Genomic DNA, 25,779 nt, shown 5'->3' with positions numbered 1-25,779 from the left:
AAATTAAAAAAAAAAATAAATCCTGACCGTGACCAGAAAGTGCAAAATCATTGTCCTTGCGTCCAGAGCCAATGGCAAGTTTGCTGCCCTATCTGTGAGCAGTTGGAGACTCTGTATGGATGTTGGTGTTTGTACTAGAACAAAGGCTCATGCTTATCGCTACCCTAGATGCAGACAAAATGTCTGGCACAGCTCTGTGCCATTGTCACTGGGCAAGCAGCCCATGAATGAGAGAGAGTGAAGGTCATTCGGTACGTTTCTTCTTCCAGCTTCCCATTATGAACCAAGCCTGGTTTTTTCTTTTTACATGCCCTGCTGCATGGTGAGTAGTTTGAAAATGAATGTGCGTGTATATGCTGAAACTTGACTGCCTCCACTTTGTTTGGCCATGGCTTCTGGGTGTAAATTGCACCAGTAGAGAGCAGGCTGTTCTCGCTGTGAAGGTGTGGTTGGGATGGGAGGACTGAGACTCGCTGAAATCGCAGAAACTGTCAAGTGCACCCCACATCTGAAATCACAGCAGCCTGTCGTCTAAGGCAGATGGAAAGGTTTTTAATCGCCTGATCCAATCACACACGGTAGGCAGCAGTCAAAATGGCTATAGCTGTCCTGTCACACAAATGAAGTCATTCACCTAGCACTGTGTTAGTGCCCATTGTTGCTGTGTCGTATAGGGGCTGTTTTTTTTTTCTCCCCAGAAAGGTAGTTCTGCAACACGAGCTTTCCCTCCTAGTCTTGTGACAGCTGGATAAGACCCTGGCTAAGACTGCTTCAGAGAAAGCTGCTGGTTTTTATGGAGTGAATTAACATGGGGGGTGGGGAGGAGAGTGACTCAGGGCTGGCTTGGAGGCTAGTACAAAATGCTTCCTTATGACTGGGGAACCTGCTGATGGCAACTAATGTTTCCAAGCTTTCTTTGCCACAGCAGATGCAGCTCTACCCCTGCCTGACTCTTATGGCTCCCATGACCCTGTACCCGGCTCCCATGACCCTGTCTGGGGCTTTGAGGGTAAGATGTCACCCCCCACCCCAAAGTGGCTTTGCTGTGGAGGGCCGAGCCCTGTGTCAGATGTGGGGGAGTAAGGAGGAGCCCTCGGGGAGTTCATGCTGGTACCTGTTCCTCAGCGGCAGCAGCCTGAGTCCACCCTCCCCTCTGCTCTCCAGTGGTCAGCATAATCCCATTCCTACCTCCCTTGCTCCAGCTGCTGAAAAAGATCGCTATGCTTCTGTAGGCAGGAAACCAACAAAGTGAAGGATATTCAAATTTTATCATAAGTTTCAGCCGGGAACATAATCGGAGCTCAAGGGAACCCAGCGGGACAGATGGCTTTTGCTCCTGTTGGTCATTGCTTCTCTTGTTCTGGCTTTTCTGCAGGCTGCATACAGAAAATATGAGGGTGCCAGCCTTTATTGGTTTGGTGTCCCAAGTGCTCAAAGAAATGTCAAGTATTGTGCAGAATCCCCTAGAGGATGAAGCAGATTTCAGTCCTATTGAGATACTGAAGCTACCGAAAAATCAATTTCTAACTTGCTTTCTGGGCTGGAAGGAACGGGGAGCTCAGAAGAGCAGGTATGTAATCCCAGAAGAACTTCTCCAGCTGGTTACTGAGATGGTATAGGTGGAGCCTGAAGCCAGTTGCATCTGGATGCAGATGTTTTCAACAAGGCACAGTAAAAGGGAGAAAACTTAAAGTTGTTGTCCTTGTGATTCTTTTAAGGATTTAGGGATACTGTTCTGGAAAGCAGAAAGTCCTAGCCCCTAATCCCATTCATGAAGTTTTCAATATTTTTCCAGTTGGGTGTCCCCAGGTTTGGTTATCATGAGGCCAGAAGGCCATTTGCCAGAATCCCAAGCTGGGAATGCAGCATGTATGGCTGTGTATACATGTATTGTATATGCTGTTACAAAAAAGCATAGCATGTACAGATTTTCATATTATTCAGAGATTTGCCCGAAGTTTTACTTAAGTTTGATATTACTCATAATACATGGGAGGGGGAACACGATTGCATTTACAGTCTGACAATTTTACCTATGAAGGTGTGGTTGTTCCAGGAAAAGACTGTTTTGAGGGCCTCTGGGTCCTTTAATTGAGCAATAAAATAACCAACTTGATAAAATTATTTTTCCCCCCCAAACAAAAAATCCCAGCCTGGACATTCTCCCATTTACTTTGCAGCCTTCAAATCAACACCAAGGAGAAAAACAACATACAGCAAGTAGCTTTTGAGGCATGAGGGACCAAAGATAAGATTGTGTGAATCCCACTTGCTTTATCAATCTCAACCTTTACAAATGCCCTGTACAAAGGCTTGGTCAACAAGCAACAGTCCTCAGATTGACTATATTCAACCTGTTACGAGTGCCCATTACACAAATTTCTCATTCCCCAGACATGGTTTGGTGGGGTTTTTTGGTTTTCTTTTTCTTTCTTTCTTGTTTTTTAAAGGGGAAAAAATAGTTCCTGGATTGAAGAAGCCTTCAGCTGCTGCAAAGAGATATTTAGTTGCATTCAAGTTTAGTAGGGTCCAAATACAGGTGAATCATCTGCTTCCCACAGTATCACTGCTGCTGCTCTGCTTGGCCTGTCTGTGTCTGGGGCTCCCCTACGCTGCTCAAGACGGTCCCTGATGCTTTTGGCCAATCCTGCTGGCAGCAGCACTAAATATTGATTAACAAGAGGTACTGGTGCAAAGGTTTATGTTTCAGTGAGGTGTCCAGTGCCATTTTGGGAAATGCCATTCAAAGCGTTCCTGAGCACCATGAGGAAATGAGACGGGGGAAGCTGTTCCTGAGATCCTGTCTCTGGCAGTGCTCCAGTCTCCGGACAATCTCTCCTCATTAGAGCACGTTTCTGTCTGTCAGAAATATCCCCCACGTTGTTCTTCTCCCTCGATCCAGTTGTGGGTTACATGACTGTTTTCTTTTTTGTTGTGTGTTTGGGGTTCTTTTGCCCCTTTTAAAATGACTCTTACTTTTATTTTTCATCCTCATCACCCTCGCTCATGCTGCTAATGGAGGCTGAGGCGGCTTTGGGAGAAGAAGGAGGCGAAGCTTTATTGGAGAGCCATGGGAAGGGTGGTGACGGAGAGCGGGATGGTGAGCGGCCTCGTGTTGGGCTGCTGGTTGGGCTCTGCCTTGGTGAAAAGGCCTGGAGCATCCGTCCACTTCGCTCCTGAAACATCTGTTTCTGAAAGGCAATTTGAGAAGAGACCCTGTGACTAACTCACCATGGTTGAGCAAGAGGAGAAGGGTGGATCTAGGGGAGGTGTATGGGTGCACTTGCACCCCCTTTTGGTTTTTGCTGCACTGAAAATTTGAAACCAACTACTTGGCAGTGGCAGCAGCATTTCTAGTCAGGCAGCACGGAGGAAATCACTTGACTTCCTGGCTCAGTATAATGTCTCTGCTTCCTTCTGAACGATTCATTCCAATGAATCGAGTCTACACCGATGCACTGGAATTCCAGCACATTGGAGCAGCCTCCGTGTTTGTATATAGGCACCCCATGCTCTTTAGTTGATGTGCATTAAGGCAGGCTAATGCACATTCCCTTAGTACCGCATAATGGAGGTACTAGATTTAATGCACATTAACTAAACATGGTAATGCATTTGTAGATGTGCCCACGGAGGACCGGATTTGAGCCTACTGTTGGAACAGTCCTCCTGATGGATGAGCAGAATAGAATCTATTTAATACTGCCATCACGGGGTTGCTTCTGCAATACCACCAGGAATCAAAAGTTATTGTAAGCACAGGGTCAGATTTTGCAAGCCTGGTGCAGCATTGGCAGTTAGCTGCATGTGAGCATGCCTTTGACCTTCACCTTGTCACTGTAGCAAGGAGAGAGGAAAAATACTACATGTAGGCATGAGGTGAAATCCAGCACTCGTTCAGATTAATAGGAGTTTCCCTACCAACGTCAATAGATCCTGAATTTCAAACAAGGAAAGGACTTTGTAAACCAGAATATACCATTCTTTTTTTATACAGCATCTTTATAGACACCAAGTCAGAGAGCCCCTGTCCCCCAGACAGAAAAAAAATGAATGCTACTGGACCATTTATGGCGCTAGCAAAACATTTATGCTGAAAATAACTGGGGTGAGGATTGATAGGAAAACTCTTCATGCTTGGGAATATTATTCAAGTTTAGATGAAATGGGGCAGGTCTGGAAAAGCCTGAGCATCACTGCACAAAAATTTGCCTCACATTGCTAAATAAAATGCTAATTTATGCAGGATACTTGCTGTATTCCCACTTGCTGGATATCATTTCATTCATAGCTTACATTCACTCCCCTTCACCCTGCTCTGCTGCCTCTCTTGAGGCTAACTTTTAACTTCTCCACTATGAGTTAAAAACTAAGTCATCGAATTGCAGAGAATTGTATCATTGGGAAATAGAGCTGGAAAGGAACCTCTAGTGGTCATCTACTCCAACCCCTTCCAAGGCAGGACCACCCCTTTCCAAACCATCATATACAAATCCTTTGTCTAACCTGTTAGCAAACCCACACAGTCAACCCTCACACAACACAAGTCCTAACACCCCAACCTGCCGCAGCTAAAGCAGAGGGACACAATGGCCAATGCCCTGCTGTTGCAAAGGTTGCTAAAATATGCTTCAGAGATCCCAGGAAAAGGGCCACATCCCTGCTGCAGAGGAAGGCAAACTCTCCCACAGTCCAAACCAGTCTGACAATGGAGTGCAATTCCTTCCTGACCCCAAATACGGTCTAACCCTGAGCAGTGGGGCAAGACCCTGTGGCAAGGAACCTCTAAGTCCCAGAAGGAGCACTGCCACACCCCACTCCAAATCCCAACCCTGGGGTTTCAGCAAACACCCAATGCCTCCGAGGAAGGGTTAAAAACAACAACAACAAAAAACCCTGATGTAGCAGGAAAAAGGGGAAAATTCCTTCTTGGCTCCACAGGGAAAGCAAAGCCCAGAAGTGTGGGAAATGCCCAAGGTAGAACATAGACATAGCTACATCTTGATCATCCCTGAAAATCCTTATCCAGTCTCTTCTCAAACACCTCCAGTGATGCAGAGTCCACAACTTCCCTAGGCAGTCTATTCCACTGCCTTACCTACTTTTCTGCAGCTTGAAGCCACTGGTCCATGTCTCTCTGTAGCAAGAGAGAAAAGGTGTTTTCCCTCTTTTTTTATGGCATCCCTTCAGGTATTTGAAGACTATTGTTACTCTGTTCCCACCACTTGCTCATGTTCACCCTCTAACCACCTGGCCTCCTCTGACCACAGTAACACAGTGAGGTGTGTCTGGACAAAGACAATAGGTCATGCATGAATATGTTTGCCAACATGTCACCTTTAGCCTGTTTCTAAATAGGAATGTAGATCATGTTTAAGACATTTTAACATTGGCCAAGAAGAGTTGATTTTATTCTTTTCTCTAAGAATGACCACAACTAAAGGACATAGATTTAGAAGTATTAAAAGCTTATCTAAACCATATAGTGGTTAGAAATATGTTATTTTAAATGTGTCAGGTAACGTTCTTTTTAAATATGTCCTATTTTCCTAGATGCAGAGGGCAAAAGCTAGTGGCTGATGGCAGCCAAGATTCAGATAAACAAACAAAAAGGTCTTCTCTTCATGCAGAAATTGAAGTTGTGCCACTGCTCTAGATTTGCTTTCAAGCTGATTGAGTTACAGTAGTTTCGTCTCTATGTAGACACTCTTTTTATTTGGTAACGTATTCTCAGTCAACCTGGGGAAATGTCATTGGCCTGTTTTAAACCATCAGACCACTTTTAGTTCAAGAAGCCTGTTGTGTATTTGTCTAAGTTTCAAGTGTGGTCCAAATATAGAGCACTTTCTAAATCTCAGCAGGGAGATTGCTCTCTGCAGAAGCTGCTCGACTACCAAACTGAGGCAGTGTTCAGGCAAGGGAGGGGGTTCATTGTGCCGCCAAGTGCAGAACGCTGTAAGGATGTAATCAATGCTGGCAAAGATCCTGTTGCCTAGAGCAGGGTCACAAACAATGGAAACAGCCCTAGCAAGGAGAGCCCTTTGTGGGGACTAGGGCACCAGTTGGATCTCCGTGTAGGTCTGCAAGTAACGGAAAGTTTCCGTTTAGCTCCCAGGTTGAAAAACTGTTTTGGATCAAATGAAATTTGTATTTGCTCCTGATGAACATGAAAAACAAAACAACCCCCCTCCCCCCAAACCCCGCCCCCCCCCCAAAACAAAAAGCAAAACATTTGGGTGGCCTGGAACATTTCAGGTTGAAATGGATGTTTTGTTTCAGGCAGTCGTAAAAAGAGTGAAAAATGATTAGTGGTGGGGGTGTTGTCATCCTTTCCCCTTTTACCAAACAGCACAGAACCCTTACGCACACGATGGGAGCCAGATCTGATTCTCTTGTCTGTCTGAGAGGATCTGAACCCACAATTCCCTTCTCCCAAGGGAGTGCTGGTGCTATAGCCTATTCGGGGTGGAAGTACTCTCCAACCCTCCGGTCCACACTGTTCTACTCTGCATGAAAAACTGCCTACTCTGGTGCTGGGACTGGCATCCAGGTGTCCCACTTGCTATGCTATATTGTACATTAGGTGGGTTCCCTTCATTCCTGGAAGTGGGAGGTCACTCCTACAGAAGAATTAAGTATTCACCGAGACAATGAAATGGGTAAGACATGCACCTGAGAGATTGACCGGTGAATGTTTAATTATTTGAACAAGAGGGACTGTAGTCACTATATCCTATGATATCCAGGTTTTACTGGTTAAAAGGGCTCTGCTGGAAGGTGAGAAATGGGGTCTTCAATAAGAAGAGATGGGACTCAGACCTAGGTCATCCTTGGTGAGTGCTTTAACCACTTAGCGGAAGCGAGGAAGCCAATACCTTCACCAGCACCATGTTTAGCACTTTGTAAAGCTGGTCTTGACATTTTGGGGGTTCCCTTCCCCCCAGCTGAAACTAATCAGCAAATTTAGATACAATTTTCAAACAATTTTTGAATGACCAAAATTGTATTTTTGGAAAATTTGCTATTTGTCACAACACTTTTGCCCAATTATAATTATACGATCAGTCAGTGCATTAGTGCTGGCTATAGTGGAGCCTTTATTGGGTTTAGGTCTTAGGAAGCTACATGAGGTAGTGCCAGAATTGTATTTACTGTGTGTGGAACTCTCCATTTCTTTAAGAAAGAAAAGTGACAGCATGGTGACCACTCATGAGTTTTACAGTCCTTACTAAATATATACCACGTGCTAAATGTGGGTTTTCAGTTTGGGATTTTGATTAAATTGAGCATTAGCAGTTGAATGACAGCTTGGGTACTGGCCATCAAACCCTTCATTGGTCAGGGAAACTCTGCAAAGGCTGAGAAATTCTACCAATGAGGAAGGCCTGAGAAGTTACTAGAGGCTGTGTTTTAAAAAACCAATCCCAACAATGTGGATATAAGTTTGAATATATTTTTTAAACTAGACCTTTTGGAATGTCTTCAGTCTAAGTCAGAATACCAGAAGATGTTATACCCACCAGTCCCATGCTGATGTTATCTTTTTTCACTGCTACTGAGCCAGAGTACCTTTCACTATATGGTTAGCCTTTACTTTGGTATACAAGTAGGAGACTGCATGACAACTGTCAGCCTGGCTGGGAGTTTTTCTACCCCATTCATCACTGTGGTATTAGAGCACCCCTGTGACTCTCTAAAGGAAATGAAATGTGTATAAAGCTCTCTCGGTGAGCAAAATTATAAGTAAATAAAATATCTGCATCCTTTGCAAGTTTGAAAACTGACATTTTTGACCTTTTCTAGAAATTGATATTTTGGTGGGTTGTTCAGCCTTTACCTTCTAGAAAATTGATGCCAGCACAAAGTGTATTATTTCACAAACAGTTATTATAATAATAGCGTATTAATGGGATGCAAATTACTGATCTAGGAATCTAACATGCCTATAACTATTTCTGTACTTTTAACGTCAACATTAAAAGCAACATCTAACTAACTGTGTTATGGCAAATTAACATTAATAACAGTTTTGACACTAATAGCAAGTTATCATTAGGGGAAAAGAAAGCCTTTCCAGTTGCCAGGTTTAAGTTGATTTAAAAAAAAAACCCCAAAAAACAACCAACCCCCACTCACTGTCACTAGAGCTTTCCCTAGAACAATTCCAGCTGTGATTTCACTCTTTACTAGACACTTTTATCGGATGTTGCTCTGCAGTTGTCTTTATTGTATATCTGGCATCCAGGAGCAGATCCAGGGAGGTGCAGTCGCACCCCTCTTTTGATTCCTGCTCCACCCCTAATTTAAAACCAGCTGTCTGAGAAGGGCAGTGACACTTCTATTGAGACAGCGCTGAGGGCGTCCATTGACTTCATGGCTCATTGTAACCTAGCTAATTCCTGCTACTGTCTCTTCACTCCACAGGTGTTAACGATCCTCTCTCCTGTTTAGTGGCCTTCTCCCCTTTCTACTGTTCTACTAATCAAGCTATCCTTTCCTCAGCAACTTTGCTGTCTGTTAGCCATTCCTGGTAATTTCTCTTTCCTATTTCACAACCCTGCAGCATGTTACGTGAGCAAAGTGTTACTTGTGTGCACACAGCTATACTGACAAGACTTTACTTCAGTTGGCATAGTTTAGTCTCCCCACCACAAAATGAAATAAGCTGTACCTTTAAAAGAGAAGTTTTGCTTGTATAACTGTGTCCATGTTTGGAAAGTCTTTCAGCACAAACTGTGTAAGTTTATATAATTTTTTTCTTAACTATAACAATGGTTACTATACCACATAGAACAGACAATGAGAGACAAGGAGAATTATTTGAGTTTTAAATAATCCAAAATTCAGATTTTTATACTTTGCCTCTCTGCCACAGTTGTTTATGGTATCACCTCCCCCTGCTGTGTGTATTTAATTTCTTCTTAACGATAACGAAAGGAGAACTATTCCTACAGGGACCTACTGGGAATATTTCTCTTTGTACTACTGCATAATATGTATGTTAATGTGCAGAATGTAACATACCTGGGCAGTGCATAAATGTTACCAGAGCTTTACTAAAGATAAAAGTACAGCAGCAGTTCAAAAGAGACTTTCAAACTGGGAGAACTTTGCAGTGTGGTTTTGACACATGTTGTTGCTGGCCGAGATGAGTGGAATTGGCTTTGGTTTGCTTCACTGGCTTTCAAAATGAAGGCTGCAGCCTACTGTAACCTACTGTAAGTTTGTGCAATAACAGAGAAAGTAAATAAAAGGCAGACATTATGCCTGGAATGATGTAGATACATACCCATGCTCCATCAGGTCCAAACAGCTCTAAAAAGTTGCCAATGAACTCTCTGGATTTCTCTTCCCATTTCTGAATGAGGTCATGGCTCTTCTCTTCCACTTTGTTAACAAATTCTTTTGATTTTTCTTCAACATTCTTAACTTTTTCCTTCATTTTGTCTACCTGGTTCTGAAAGCGGTATTTCTTCTCCTGGGTGAAAAGTACATATGGATGGATAAGAGATAATCAAATGAATGTGGGAGAAAAAAAAGAAGAGAGTATTATTGAAAAAATGCACAGTATCTATATAAATATTATCCTTTAATATTTTTAATATACATATCTATTATTGTTCAGTGCTTACCACATGCTATCACTTTCCACCAAAAAAATTATTAAACAGGGGTGTGTGTGTGTGTGTGTGTGTGTGTGTGTAAATACACATATGTATGTGTGCACACACACAGATACAAACTTCCCACAGGAAAGTATGGGTCGCTTGCATGTTGTTTACTACAAGGTTGAGTTATTTCCCCACTTGCATAGGCACTGCATTTATAGTATGTTTAAAAACACCTTAAGCTCTCTCTCTCACTCATATAATGTGAAACATAACATAATTATATAGATTAGCTAGGGCATTGTTTAAAACTGCTGTAAATTTAGTGCTTATGCAAGTCAAGAAATAACTCAGTCTTGTGGTAGCTGACATGAAAACTTCCCACAGCTTCCTGCAAGTGCCATCCCACTATTGCCTTGCAGCCCTTGATGCTATCTCAGTCTGAAGTTTCTCTTGTGAAAAGAGAAAAGTCTTTAAGTATAGGCATTTGGGATAGTAGGGGTTCCCCTAGTTATAACATAAGTAAGTGCTGAGCCACTGCCCAGGTGGCTTAGCAGAGAGGAAGAGGGAGCTGATTAGTACATAATGCTACACAGCACAGCAGAAGAGACAGATATGGGATGACATGCCTATTTCACAAGAAACTGTTGTCCAGAAGGACCACTCCAACACCTTTTGCACCTTATAGCCACAAAACATCCAATTAACATCCAAAAACTTCATGATGTGCCACAGGAGAAAGTCAATTTATTGTAATCTGGAAAAGAGAATCATGTTCCATGCCAAAGAAGGCAGTAGTCCCAATGATCCTTGCCAATTTGACCTGTGGGAAGATTCCTTCCTAATTCAGATCTGGCTGTTGATTTGGCACTATGTGAGCAAGACCCTTAAAGCCAGGATCCTTTGAGCAGCGGTGACTGGTGCCTCCTGAGTGTGTGTGTGTGTTGGGGGGGGGCACAATTTGTGGATGGGCCTGGGGGTGGGCCAAAAGCCCCATATCCACTTCTATACTTCCATGCTGTGACTTAGTGCCCCCCACTCCCCCAACATGCTGCCGGCCTGCGTGGCAGGAAAACTTTCCTGTCCTGAGTGGCGCTGAGTCGGGGCCAATCTCAGGGGGGACACGTGTCCCCCAAGTCCCCTCTACCAGTCGCCTGGGCAGTTTATCTCTTCCATTAGGAAAACCAGCACTGCCAAGCCAATGGCCGATGCTTCAAAGGAAAATGACGAACGGAAGCCCTGAAGCATAGGATTACAAGACACCTCCTACATATGCAAACAACCCTAAGGGAGGTTGGTCCTGCCACCTCCTGAACTTCTCAACGTTGAGGTTTTAGAAGAAAATTTCTGAGTTCTTTGGTAGCTCAACCAATCACATAAAATGTTAAAGGCTCTGCAGGACTGAAGTTGTTTTTCTGAAGATGATATGAACCCTGAGGGAGCAGATGTTTCAGTCAGTTCATCACCAACTGTGAATTTTGTTTAACTGGAGCTGAATAAATGGCAGGGCTATTAATTTCTCTCGAGGAAAACTGTTCTTTAGCTCTCCTAGGGCTGTTCAATATGGCAAAGTACATATATGGTAAAAAAAAATGGCAATGTAAATTTATGACTCAACAGAATCTGCTGCTTGTGTGTGTTCAGACTAGCTTCTAATTTTAACTTTGCAGTTATGAAAGTGTGAAATGGTGCCTACGCTAGCTCCTGGCTCAATGATACAACTGATTAGATATCAGGCAATGATCCAGAAGCCAGAAAATACAGGGTTTGGCTCTTAAATTTGAGTTTGTATTTTCAGGGCTGGCATGAAGATGATCAATTTTTTTGACAAGCCTGCAAATTGATCAAGTATGATATAAGGGTCCATTTCAAATACGATCATACAAATGCATATACCAATATATACATTCATAACGCTGAATGCTGCAGAACCACAAATGGTTGATGTTCTCAGTGTGCATCTTAGATGGCTGTTTCTATGTGTAAGTATTCAAGTCAGACACTGTGGTAAATGCACAAAACAGACATTTAAATACATATTGGTATGTGCACCTGAGCTTTTAAGAAATGGCACTGAAATGTAATAAAAATGGTTTTTTGTTGCCATTATAGAAGTACTTTTCAAAGTATAAGTGCATTTTAAAATTTACAAGCTAAAAATACGTCCAAACTGCTGCTCAGTAGGGGGTCTTTTAATGCCAACCACAATGTAGAATTAGTATTTTCATTTTATTTTTAATTCAGTCAGGTACTTCTGTAAATTGTCCTGTATGCCTAACTTTCTTTGAAAGGCACTGGGCCTAATTTAAACCAATCATTCCACATTTTCGGAAGCTGTTTAAAAGGTCATCCTGAAAAAAACTACCTTTGGCTAGAATAAGTTTGTCAGTTATTGGAACAAGGAGCTGAGAGCTTAAAATGAGATCCTTATCTTGCTACCTGTTTCCCTACGTGTTTCCTTTGTGTGTTTGGGAACTATCTGTGTTCTAGCACTTTTCTCTGTTCTGATGTGGATCTACAATGCAGCAAAGGAGCAAGAAAGGAAAAGAAATGAAGAGGAAAAACATAACTGGCAGCAGACTTGAGGCAGGTGTAACACCCAATAATATCTTTGATTAGTTTTTAAAAAATAAGTTAGATATCAAATTGAGAGTACTATTATGGTAAAGGGCTAATCAAATAAATATAACCACCCTTATCAAATAAACAGGGGAAATATGTTTTACAATACATGGCCTTTCCTTCAAAGAAAAAAGAAGTCCTCACTAAGTAGCCATATTCAGATAAAAATTCCCAATTATTCAGGTAAGTGGGAAGTTATGTTCTGGAATGATATTCCAAGAATTTAGTGGGGGGATGAAGAACATGAATCTATTCAAGATGGGATTTGACCAGATCAGGGAAAGAACAGTGTGACAGTGTAGAGCTGTGGTGCTCAACCCATCCAGCCTGATGAGTGACATGCGGTCACCAAATCTTGTCCCCTCCTGACCCCAGACATGGCAATCCATTTAACCATGAGCAGAAGAGAAAGGCATCTTAGCCAAATGCCTGAAAGGATTTAAAATACTGATGGGAACAGCAATGTATCCTTGTCAAATCTCCCACCCTGTAATTATGGCCTATCTCCAGTGCTTTAGAGAAAAAAGCAAAAGACAGACATGCAGACATGCACACCACACACAGAAACCAATAAAGTCTTCATAAGGGGAAAAAAAAATCTTCCTGGCCCCAATAGACAACCAGCAAAGGCCCTGAAGCCTGGCATTATCAGGCCCCTTCCATAGAGAGAGTTACTGCCCATCCCTACCATGGGGACTGCAAATAAGTACTTGAACCCATGTATCACATGCACCAATTACTGATCCAAGGACCCTATTAACCAGTGGTGCTCAGCCTATGGCCCACAGGCTGGATCATGCCCATGGAGCTGGGTCATCCAACATATGCTATTCCGCATAGGTCCAGAAATTTAGTGGTTTACTATTTGCCTTTTGTGATTTGCCTTTCAGGCAACCGACTAAGATGTCTTTCTCTTCTGCTCATAATAATTAAACTGATTGCCACATCTGGGGTCAGGAAGGATTTTTTTTCTCCCCTAGCTTCACAAGGACTGTGGTTTGTTTGTTTTGTTGGGGATTCTTTTTTTACCTTTCTCTGCAGTGAAAGGCATGGTCCTCTTCCTAAGATCTTCTGAGCACAAATTAACTGCAAAATACTTGGAGTGTCAGAGCACTGGCAGTGTGCTAGTCTCCTCTGCTTTTACTGGTGGCATGTTTTGTGGGGTGTTATTTTGTTTTCAATGGATGCCTATACATGTGCAGAGCAGGCATATCCAAAGGCGCTGTAACTTTTGTGCTTTACTTAAAGTGCTTTAGGTACAGTGCCTTAAACCTCAGTAGACGTTCCATGGCTTGGTGTGAGTTTCATGCCTTGCTGTAGTTCTGTAGAGTAGGAGGCGCTGGATACTGGTAAAAGATCTAATTACCACTTTAAAAAGCTCCAGTTAAATACATGTGCAAAAAAGAGAAACCAGGTAGTCTGAGGCTCAGTACTGCAGTTCGACTTGCATTTAAAATGCATACAACAAGGGTTAATTAAGGCAACTACCACCCTTTTAACAATGTTCTCAAGTTGCTGACGCGTATTACGTGATGGCTTTAGAACACTTTAAATAGCAAAAACTGTCAACGTGTACAGGCACCCATAATGTACTTTGAGTTTTGTGGCATATGCAAGGTTGGATTAGATCAGGGATGTTCAACTCATGAGGCTTCGTGGACTAGATGAGTGATGTTGGGCCAATCTGTGGGTGGATAAGAAACACAGGCTGGCCCGTGGGCCAGATTGGGCCTGCAAACTGGCCCCATATCCTGGATACAATGTATGGGTGGCACCCCGGACCAGCCCTGTGTGCCACATTCAGGATGCCCCAGCCCTGGTTCCAGGCCCCGCATACACAGTGCATGCCAGATTGGCCCTACATGCTGAAGAGCCCTTTCTGGACCTGTGTTCCTGAGCTTTTCTTTAGTTCACAACAGTGCAGAGGAGCATTTCAGTAATGTGACTTTCACAGGATTCTGCTCTAAGATTTGACAGAGAAAATGGAGGACAGTAGAAAGAAGATGTCTCCTTCACATCTTTACTATTCCTTGGTTGGCATGGGCAGTTCTGTCTTTAGAAATGGTTTAATTTGAAAGCAACTTTTTCTAATGTAAGCCTCAGCCACTCTCAGGTTTTATATTGGCACCTCGGCTTACATTTTGTGTTTCATAAAAGTGACTTGATGATGCTCTCTGATTTCTGTGACATCTTGCTACAGAGTTCTTGTTTCATGGGACTGCCTTAAGCTTTTAGCTTCCATCTTTTTTTTACTTGCTTTGTAGAGGAATGAATTCGATAGCAGAGCTTGTGCTTTCTGCATATTTATTTCTGCTCTCTAGTATCTGTCCCCGTGATAACAGCAATAATGAAACACAAACTCTTGGCTACTGCTTGAAAGACTGTGCCTGGAAACTTTTTTTTAATCTGCTAGGCTCATTAGCAGCAGCTTAATAAGAAGCATGCTGTAGTTCACAAATACAATAGGAAATTGTGGGTGCTGGCTTCCTCTCAATAGCTATACTTTCAAAGAACACTGACAAATGGTAGGTGAAAATGATAACTGCCAAGACTATTAAGTAACAAAAGCAAACTCACAAGTCTACCAGTATCTCCTAATACATTATCCTTCAGCTTGTTTTAACCAGTTCTTTCTCTATTTTATCTCCCATTTCAAATTAGGCTGTCTCTTTTTCATCTCCATTCCAACTTGGGCTTCTACGGTCCATCAGAAGAGAGTGCAGCATACTTACATTTATAAAACTAACATTCAGCTCTTTGGCGGTGTATCCTCTTTGGAGGTTGCGTCGGGCATAGACGTCATAATCTCGTACAATTCTAGTAATAATGTCTGAGGTTGAGATACCTTCAGTTCTTTGTGTTGGTACAAACATTCCTGATTAAAGTGGGACAAAAACACCAGAAAAAAATAACTGTTAGATGTCACCACAGCTAGGAAAAAATGAATACTTAAGCACAGATATTTAAGTCTTGTGGGGGAGTGTCAATTTGGAGCTGAGAGACTGGGTGAAAGTTTCAGGGTTGTAGGTTGTAGCCGTGTTGGTCTAAGGACATAGGCAGACAAGGTTCTTTGCGTCAATCTGATATCTTTTATTAGACCAACTTAAATAGTTGGAAAACAATTATTAAGCAAGCTTTCGGGTTCAAAAACCCTTCGTTGGGCTAAGGAAGTTACAGCAGTTGGTGTGCACACTTCCTGGATGGAATGAAAAGTAAAGAAGCCAGAGGCTGGGCTGCTTACAAGACGGGCAGTCAGTGAAGACGTAGATTGAGGAGTCAATGGGTGAGAGACGGGGAGGAGGGGGGGAGAGAGAGAGAGAAAGGGGATGAAAAGTGGAGCGATACCTAGGGAGTCATCTGTCAGGCAGGTTATAACGTGTCATAAATCCAATGTCTATATTCACACTATGATTTTTAGTATCCAGGGGGTTGATGAAGTGGAGTTCATAGGCTTGTCTCTGGGAAGTGTTTTGTAAGTTTCCTTTGAGGATCAGGGCTGAGAGGGTGGAGAGAGAGTGGTTTTCTTGTGAGAAATGTGCCCCCACTCGTAATTGGGTATTCCTGTCTTTGATGGATTTCCGGTGCGCACTCATTCTGGTGAGGAGTTGTTGTTTGGTCTCTCCTACGTATTTGCCATCAGGGTATTTGGTGCACTGGGTGAGATATATAACATTTCTGGAGGTGCAGCTGTAAGATCCAGGAATGCTGATGGTTCTGTTGTGGGCTGTAGTCATTGTCGGGGTGGTGGAGATGTGTTGGCAGGTTTTGCATTTCTTGTCATGACATCCATTTGGTGTGTTCTGGGCTTGAGGAAGTTTGCTTCTGGTGATGAGGTTAGCAAGGTTTGGTGCTTTTTTGAAGGCTAGAATGGGTGGCTCTGGGAAGATCTTTTTTAGAGTAGGGTCTCTTTCTAGTTTGGGTTGCAATTGTTTGAGGATTTTCCGTACAGGTTCGAGGGAGGAGTGATATGTCATAACCAGTGGTGTGCGATTTGTGGGGGGTTTTCTTCTGTACTGCAGCAGTTCTTCCCGTGATATCTGGGTGGCTCTTTCAAATGTGTGATCTATCTCTCTGGAGGAGTGTCCTTGTTGAGTGAAAGCCTTTTTAAGATTGGTGAGGTGGTGATCCTGGGTGTTCTCTTCAGTGCAAATCCGGTGGTATCTGAGGGCTTGGCTGGATATCACAGCTTTTTTGGTGTGTTTAGGGTGATTGCTGGTTCTGTGCAGATATGTATGTTGGTCCATGGGTTTCTTGTATAACGTGGTCTGTATTTTATCATTCTGGATACTGATCATCGTGTCTAAAAAGGAGATGTTGGTGCTGGAGTATTCTAGAGAAATTTGGATGGAGGGATGGTGGTTGTTGAATTTCTGATGGAACTCAATCAGGGATTGTAGGTTTTCAGCCCAAATGATGAAGACGTAGGAGAGACCAAACAACAACTCCTCACCAGAATGAATGCACACTGGAAATCCATCAAAGACAGGAAGACACAATTACCTGTGGGGGCACATTGCTCACAAGAAAACCACTCTCTCTTCAACTTCTCAGTCCTGATCCTCAAAGGAAACTTACAAAACACTTCCCAGAGACAAGCCTATGAACTCCTCCACTTCATCAAACCCCTGGATACTAAAAATCATGGACTAAATATAGACATTGGATTTATGACACATTATAACCTGCCTGACAGCTGACTCCCTAGGTATCTCTCTATTTTTCATCCCCCTTCTCCTCTCCCCGCAGCCTGTCTCTCACCCACTGACTCCTCAATCTATATCTTCACTGACTGCCTATCTTGTATGCAGCCCAGCCCAGCTTTTGGCTTCTTTACTTTTCATTCCATCCAGGAAGAGTGCACACCAACTGCAGAAACTTTCTCAGCCTGACGAAGGGGTTTTGAACCCAAAAGCTTGCTTAATAATTGTTTTCCAACTATTTAAGTTGGTCTAAAAAAAGATATCAGATTCATGCAAAGAACCTTGTCTGGGTGAAAGTTTGGCTTTTTTGCAGTGAATGGACCTTTGCCATTGATTTTGATAGAGTCAGGATTTCACCTGTCCTTGTTTCATTCCTGGCTCTGCCATGGGGGTTGTTTGGTTTTTGGGGTTTTTTTTAAGGGGGCTTGATTTTGTTGGGTTTTTTTTCATGATCTGTATGTAGAAAATTCATTTTGGGCATGTGTGCATAACACAAGGTAGTGCTGTAGAGAGATACTTGAGTTAGCATGATGTAACTGCAGAAAAAGGGAGCCATTCAGACAAGATAAACTTTCTTGAGCCAGTACTTACAGAGCTGGTGTGGGCATTACTGCATAGTCCTGCCTTGTGCTGTGTAAATGAGGTCCATGACCTATCTTGTAGCCTATACCACTCTTTTTGTGCCCACACAACTCTTTAGCTTACATAGCTCTTCTCCCTCCCCTGTGTTTGTTCCTAACCCCTACCCTAATGTATTTATAGAAAGCAATCGTACTCCATTTCAACCACGTTTTTGCTAAGCTAAACAAGCCAAGCAGCTTGCATTGTCTATAAGATTTTTAGATTTCAGATCTTATTGAAGGACAACTGTTATATATGGTTGTTTTCATGCCTTAAAGCAGGGATGGGCAATTATTTCGGGCGAAGGGCCGCTTACTGAGTTTTGGCAAGCCATTGAGGGCTGCATGACAGGCAGCTAGGGGCAGAAAAATATTAATTTTCCAAATTTTTTAGGGGTCCTATGGGCTGGATAGAATGGGCCGGTGGGCCGCATCTGACCCATGGACCGCGTTTTACCCACCCCTGCCTTAAAGTAGCTGAAGCATCAGAGATTCTGTATTACATTACATGGGAAATGCGCAGCAGGTGCTGTTTCCTTGTGCTGTCTCACAAGGTGACAGAGATGAAGTTGTCAACATATCTTTATTACTGGCCTATTTCCTCAAAAACATTTCTGACTTTTATTATTTGCCACTAAGTCTAGCTCACTTGTACTGCCTACCACAAAAAAGCAGAGACAGCTATACCAGTGAGTGCTAGTATGCTTTGATTGAATAACCTACAAACTGGCTCTTACCATTGAGGCACAGGATAGGTGTCACAACAAATATGTAACTGCAATATGAAATTGCCAATGATATGAAGTTGTGAGGGTGGGAATAGTAAAGAACAAATTATATTGAAATAATGGTACTAAAAACGGTTGTACAAAATTTATCTACACAGCATCCCTGCCTTCCTTCATGGCTTGTTAACCCAGTTTCACAGGATGAGGACGTTTCAGGAAGGGCATCAAGATATTTAGCAGCCTCCTGTGTTTTTAGGGTGAATGTGCCTTTTTTCCAAATTCTAATTAATACTCTGCTAAAATTAGATCATTTTAATCATGATTACAGAAGTTTACCCTATCATGCTTTAAGGGATTGCAGCAGTTGCTTAGGAACCTATTTTAGGAAGCATTTAAACACATCTCTAAGAAGGAGGATTTAACCACAGATAGGAGCTAAGAAAACTGTTCTAGAAAATAAACCTAATACTGATTTAGCTTCATTTTCATTAACCTCTCTGTGTTTTTTTAATTTAGTTTGTTTTGCGTACTGGATGCTGATTGATAACACCAATTTTTATTAACAGAACTATTTACAGATGTGCTAGGATTCCAGCCATATATAGCCTGACTGACTTCCTGGTGCCTCAGTCAAACTCTCTCCTCACTGTAACCTGTCCTGTTTCCTCTATGCTCCGTGCAGATTGCTACATCTTCTTTTCAATTCTTTTTGTTGTGCTGATGCCAGCATTTGAAGATTTGCCAGCAACAGAGGTTATTAATGTTCAGCTTGCTATAGGGACATGTCTTTAATGCCAGCCCACTGTAGCCTTTCAGGTATCAGGACTCTTTAAATGATTTGGCTCTTTCATCCAATCTGTCACATCTTGGTTTTGGTGTTGCCAATCGTGGAGCATTTGTTTGCATACCTGTTCTGTCTTCAGTCCATTGGATGATATACTGTTGGTCATCTGATTGCTCAAATAGCTCGTATAGCTAAAGGCTGATATTCTTTCTATACCTTCCTGGTTTCTAGCCAGGGCCCTGTTTGTTTGCAAGTAGCATTTGTCTGTAACTATTCCATGGTTGTCTTTGGTTTTGTCTCCACTACTGTCCTGAGTCTGTCGTTGTCTCATATGAAATGGGGCCCACTGTGGCTTGGACTGTTGCCTTTGGTTATTGTCTTGTGTGGAAGTTTGCTGGTAAGAGTCAGACTCGCTCTGTGCATGTTGCCTCAAAGCTTTGGCTCTGTTGTAGCAGGCTGCCTGCTCAAGTTGATATTCTCGTACACTGTCCAGCTGCTGAGCTGCAGTGAACAGCCCTCCACGGACAGCAGTGTTCTCTGGTCCCCATGACCCTGCCCTGAGCTACTGTCTAGTCTAATGGCTCTCAACTGAGGTGTCACAAGACCCTTGTGAGCTATTCCATGGTGCAGGGCTGCCAGAGCATCAGCTGGGCAAAACTGCCCCGTGTGCCTCATACACAGTCAGCTTGGGAAGGGCTGTGGCAGGAGTGCAGGCCCATGCCTGCCTTAGGGTTATCTGATAACCCTAAAACCAGCAGAAGCACCTGGTCCTGCCACAGCCCTTCCCAGACCAACTCTTCTTGCTCATCCTGGAAACAGAGGAATCTGGGGCAGATGGAGCTGTCTTGTGCACCTCGTTTTTGGAGGTGGGGGGAGGGAGGGAAGAGCGCAGACTGGGAAGGACTGTGGCAGAAGTAGGCGCTCCTGCCTGCTTTAGGCTTATCTGGCTGCACACAGGGTGAATGGGACAGTTGGACTTGGCTGTGGTGATGGTGATGCTAGCTCTAGTTGAAAACCACTGAGGAAACTGAGGCAACACAACAACGGTTCTCAGCCGAGGTGCTGCTGAATTCCAAAAATGTATGGAGAGGTGCCCTGAATTTAAAAGGTCCAGTTCTTGGAAAACTACCTTGCAATAGTTTAACATTACCAATTAGCATTCCCTTCCCATCTGTTTTGTCTTTTCCATCAGTCTCTTATCTGTCTTCATTGCTGGCTCTGCTTTGCTGTTACCTTGTGCTCATCCAGGGAAGGTATCTTGTGTTCAGATTCCCATTTGGTCCTGAGTAGTCTGAACTCTGCAACAGTACATAATGGCTTGTTTTCTGAGAAAAGTGTGTCAAGGTTTACCAAGTCTTGAAAAAGACTTCCTTCACTTTCTGGATCAGATTTCTTGTCTAGGCGTTCTTCAAACAGTCTACCTCCCAGAAACAGGAGTGACCACAATATGCCTATTGTCAAAAGTGAACAGGTCTTTTACCAAAGGTGAACTGATGGTATTGTTTTATTCCAATAGCACAGCCTGCAGCTGAGCACATTCTCTATCAGTGTCCGCTGGCCTTGCAGCAGTGCTGTTTCTAAGCCTCTTTCTGAGGTACCATAGTGGTGCACTAGGTGCTCATCAGTTTTATATGAAGTTTATTTCACCACATTATTAATGGTGAACAGGTTGCCGTATGGCAATATGGACATTGTTTTTTCTTGCAGGCTTGCCAGTTCCTCCTTTACTAGTTCCACCAAGTCTCATGGAACTTGTGTAGCAAAGAATACCAGGTGCCAAGATGACCAAAGCAGGTAGGGATCATCAGCTTCTTCAGCTTGCTGCTAAGGGATGCCTCTCTTTAAATAAAACTTACCTTTTCTTAGACTACCAGACTGTTCTCCCTTCTCTCTTGCACTGAGGATAATCTGTTGTTTTGCCATGATCAAACTGATGGTTAGTTCTGCCTTTCTGAACAGCCCTACAACACTCATGTAAATCGATTACTAAAAACTCCAGGCAATAACACCTCTTTTTTCAGGGTTTATTTTTATCATCCAATAACAATTTGGCCTCAGATTGGTTTTATTATACATCTTCATCAATTTATTTTATTATATGTCTTATTTCTCTGATATTGCTATTGCTGGGAACGTGTTGCATCTAATAGCAAAACTGCAAGTATGGCAGTAGAATGGCTAGCAGCCTTTTTCTGGAAGGGTACATATATTGAGAGTCTTTGGAGACATTCTGCAATCTCCTCTTCATTGGAAATCCCTTTGGCAGTCACTACTTTCCTGGGGCAGTTGCAGCATTTGGACATGAAGTTGTTCTCTCTTCTGCACTTCCTTCACATTGTCTACAACAAGGGAATCAGGGACTGAATCTGGCTCGCAGAGCTGCTCCATCTGCTCAGCTAGGCTATCGGCAGGCCAAGTGACTTGGGAGTGTGGCCAGCAAAACTGAGGGCCACTGTGGAACCCTGGACCCCACAAGACATGGGCACCAGTGGCAACTGGGCAAGGGAGGGCTATGCCAATAACACAACTGTGTGACCTGCCACCACCACTGCTTGTGGTGCCTCCATCCTGGCAAGTAGCTGCTGGCTCAGCTGCAGTTGATGCTTTCTTTGCTGCTGCTGCCACCACAGTTTGTGGGCCCTTTGCCACCATTGCTGCCTCCACTGTAGCTGCCACTTTCCTTGCAAATCCAGCCTATGAGGAAGCCCTATGGTCCGAATCCAGACTGAGGTATAGGATGAGTTTGACATCTCTGTTTTATAGGTTGGGGATTTTAATTCTCCTGTATATTTTCATTCTCACAGTATATTTGCTGGACCATGGATATTTGCATTCTTGGATGCTCTATCTCTGTCATTTTTCCTGAGTTAGTTCAACATGATCCTACATACTTGTTCTATATTTGTGGGTATTGATCCTCTCCCTGGATAGTTTATTTGCTTTTGCTATTTGGAAGCACTTTTCTTCAGTGAGATCATCCACTAAGATGGAATTACAAATCCCATGTGATACTCTTGTCTTGAATTAAGCAATATTTTATGCTTCCGAAGTTGCACACAGATATTCTCCATATTCTCAGCTCTGTATTGATTCCTCCTTCTGATTTAAGGTTTTGTATATATAGTAAACTGAATCTCTCTACAGTCACACTCTGTCTGAAATCACAGTACTCAAACACTTATTAACTGGTAGTATTTAGGGCTGATCACTCATATCTGATATCTGCCCCCATGCCTAACTAAGGCAGTAAACAAAGCTTTCCCTTCATTTTCTCATCATTATTTTTACTGGTCATGTCTCTGTACAAATTCATTTCTTCTTATCTGGGGGAAAGAAGGGGAAAGGGAGTTTGAAAATCAGGCATTCTTAGGGGTTGAGTCCCTTAATGCTGCCTGTTTGCTCTGTTTTTAGGTGCTGTTTGTTTGACTGTTAATCACTCTCTCTTCCTTGCTGCATTTTTCATTAAACTGACTGCTGGAGGATAACATTAGAGGACCCATAGTTTTAAAAGTAAGTTGGCTGTCTATAAAGAAAATGATTTAAACAGGTGCTACCTCTTCAGCCAGTGTTCTAGCCTTGTGCATGCAGGCTGATTTCCTAGCATCCCCTTCTAACTCTTCTCTCTTGACATCTTTTCTCTTCTATCCAAGTTCCAGGCGGGTTTCTGCATCACTCCTTTTAATTATTTTTTGTTGTTTCTTTTGCACCCACATTTGTTGATTTGCTGGAGATCACAAGACAACTGTTCCTTAGCTCAGGATCAGAGGGTGACTGAATACTGGATCTGTTACTATTAGTACATGGAGAAGTGATTCCTTTTTCAGCATTCCAGTGCTGCTTTTGAAGCACTAAAAAGTACTGTAATAACCCAGGCAGGAAATGTTTTGCGATCAGCTGAATGGCTTCCTCGCTGTTACAATGGGAATCAATTTTTTTAACAGCCAAGGTCATCACTTGCAGTTTCAGGGAGACACCTTTCTGTTGAAGTCAGCAACACTTACCTACTCATAGGTCATGAAGGAATGTGCATTTATTTTTTTCTTCTTCCTGCAGTTGCAGTTACAAGGCAGTTGCATACTTAGATGGTTCTGAAAATAAAGGCTGAAACAGCAGAATTTTAAAAGTAACATTGCCCTCACCTGCCTCCTTTATGTGCTTGTACACATCATCCGAACCAGCGGAGGAGTATGGAATGTCATCATGGGCTACAAAATCAATCTGCAAGTGACAGAGGGGAAGAGACAATCAGGTGTAGCTAACAATTAATACAGAACACAGGACATTTGGGCTTCTAAGCGCTCTAGCTTTTTGTGTGTGATGTTGTTCTTTACACGCAGAGAAGCCGCCTCGCCTAAGGAAGATTTTTTTTAACGCTAGTGGCAAACAACTGATTTGTAAAATAAAGGAAGAAGGTTTCTAGTTCCAGCTTCCTGGTGTTTCATGTGAATGTGTGCCTATCTAGCACTTAACTGTTAAATGTTTATGGCCACTGCTCTTGAGCTAATGTAAATTCCAGTCAGCTGTAGTTGCATGGGATTTATATGTACCACGGATTAGTCAGTAAAATGTAAAAACAGTCATCCATTTGAACAGTCAAAATTTTTATGCATTAGATGGCAGTGGCTCATGTATGTATATCTGCTCGATTACAGACCTATTGACAATGGGAAATCACCCCTTGATCTTATAGGAGCAGGAGTAAAACACTAGTTATTACATAGTAGATTAGTCCATTCTCCCATTCTTCACCTGCAATTTGTGGTTGCAAATGGTTTTTTAGTGACTCCATGCTACTTGATTTTCCTCCTTTGTAAATCAGCCAGATTACACCAAAGGTTTTCTAAGGAGTGCAAGTCTATATTGGCAGACAAGATTTTTTGGGGGTAAATGTGATCTCTTTTATTAGATAACTAAATAGTTATCCCCCCGCCAACTTTTTACCAGTTTTTTAGGTTTAAAAATATATAAGCAGAACATTTTCTGACATAGTAATGGGCAGACGATGCCTTATGATTTCTGAGCCTGAAGTTGAATGAATGAATTTTTTCCAGTTAATTGAATGTCGTGTCATTTTCCTTCTAGCAGTTTTAGCAAGCGAAAGGAAGAAAAGTACCTTGTGTTTTTCCAAGAACTCTGGTGTGAGTGTCCATGGAGCATCTCTGATGACTTCATCTACATAGCGACAGTGCCTGAGGGCCTCATACCGTTCTGTTTCATTCATTACAGTGAAGCCTTTAAATTTGTGGGTTAGATCATCGCTGCAAACTGATAATGGTAAACAGTCAACAAAATGTGGTTACACAGATTTTGCAAAATGATTACATCTGACAGTTACTAGTTTTTTTTTTCAATTCTCCTGGTTAAACTTGTTTATTGAGTTATACTGTGCATATTCTTGTCCTTGGAATAGAAGCAAGTACTGCACCATAATGAGAGAAATGCTCCATAACATTCCAAAAGTAATGGGTAATGCTTTTAAAGTGAACAGAAAAATGTGGTGCCTGCAATCATAAAATGTTCATAAATTTCATTAACTCGGCAGCCAGATTTTGAATTTGCCAGCTCAACTCTAAATCCCTGTTGGAAAGCTGCTTTAAAACCAGTGCAAACTAAACAGGAAACAAAGGCAGTCATTGCATCTTGGGCTACAAGTTTAGTAAGTTTAATTGCAAGTGGTATTGGCCTTGATGAAAACTGAAGCTGAAAATCTCTGAAGAAAAACCCATGTATAGGATTATCTGCGACAGCTTACTCTGAAGGAATGAACATACGGTTTAGGATTTTTGGAAATCCTATATTTCAATCCTGATTGTGCCACTGTTGTGTGGCCTTTAAAATGATGGGAAAGAATCAGAAGCATAACTAGGAAGCTTTATACTGTAGGTTGCAGTGGTATCTGCCATTCTTGCACCCCGTCTCAGTCAGCACCCAGGGCTTTCACGTGCCTCATTCGTGGCATCCCTTTTGTCCCCCTCCTCCCCAGCAGGGAGGCTACTGGGAAATAATGCCTACATCATAGAGGTATTAGGGAGATTAATAACATTTGTATAGCTTTTTGGAGGTATAAAGTATATACAAATGCTGAATACTATTTTTGGAGCAGTGAAGAGTGTTGGTGATTCAGGAGGTGGACACTTACTGAATTAGAGAGTTAGCTGATCTGATGCTCCTGTATGGTCCTTTTGGGCACTATTCTACTGACGGTATCATTGCTTGAATGAGTAATGAAACAGAGAGTGTTTGCCACTATGGTCATAAAAGGTTTTAAAGCACCTTTTACAAGTATAGAAGGCCTTAGTTACTCTGAGAGACATGGCCAAATTCTAATTATCAACATAATTGTATTCTAAATGGACAGGTGATGCTTCCTTTCCTCTATAATTGCTTTGGGATATGTTGGCAACAGATGTTCCACTGATCAATGCATTTTCCTTGGCGAGTAGAAAGACCCCTCTGGGATTGTATTTATACTTATTTACTGTCTGTAAATCACATGAGAGTCTGGTTCTCCTGGAAGAAACATGCCATGTAAATGTCACTGATTATTAGCAGACAGCACTTTTTAATTGTCAACAAATATATTTCCTTTTAATAGTGCTTTGTTTATGATACAAATTCTTTAGCTACTAAGGCACTCTTTCTGGTTACCCCTTTCTTCCTGATCATTCATTCATTAGGTATTCATAAGTAATATTTTGTGACTGACTTGTTTGTCAT

The 25,779-nt window shown here is 42.4% G+C and overlaps 1 protein-coding gene across 3 annotated transcripts in view; it reads right to left on the bottom strand.

Moving 5' to 3' along the window:
* Positions 1-311: 311 nt before the first annotated feature.
* Positions 312-25,779, bottom strand: part of PCYT1B (phosphate cytidylyltransferase 1B, choline) — a 65,207-nt gene continuing 39,739 nt past the window's right edge. For 2 of the 3 annotated variants that reach the window (XM_090062019.1, XM_090062038.1), the window contains exons 4-8: positions 24,176-24,327; positions 23,202-23,280; positions 14,963-15,105; positions 9,290-9,478; positions 312-3,191 (exon numbers count right to left, since the gene is read on the bottom strand). In XM_090062019.1, the coding sequence (XP_089918145.1) occupies positions 2,979-3,191; positions 9,290-9,478; positions 14,963-15,105; positions 23,202-23,280; positions 24,176-24,327 (776 nt within the window). In that variant the 3' untranslated portion in view covers positions 312-2,978. Of the gene's footprint in view, positions 3,192-9,289; positions 9,479-13,259; positions 13,317-14,962; positions 15,106-23,201; positions 23,281-24,175; positions 24,328-25,779 lie in introns of all 3 variants that reach the window. The other variant, XM_090062027.1, reaches the window with a different exon arrangement.

Source organism: Crocodylus siamensis, chromosome 1, assembly GCF_052110815.1.
Source record: "Crocodylus siamensis isolate JL-2025a chromosome 1, ASM5211081v1, whole genome shotgun sequence".
NCBI classification, from domain to species: domain Eukaryota; kingdom Metazoa; phylum Chordata; order Crocodylia; family Crocodylidae; genus Crocodylus; species Crocodylus siamensis.
Note: the sequence above shows the minus strand (reverse complement) of the source record. Positions and strands in the feature narration are given on the sequence as shown.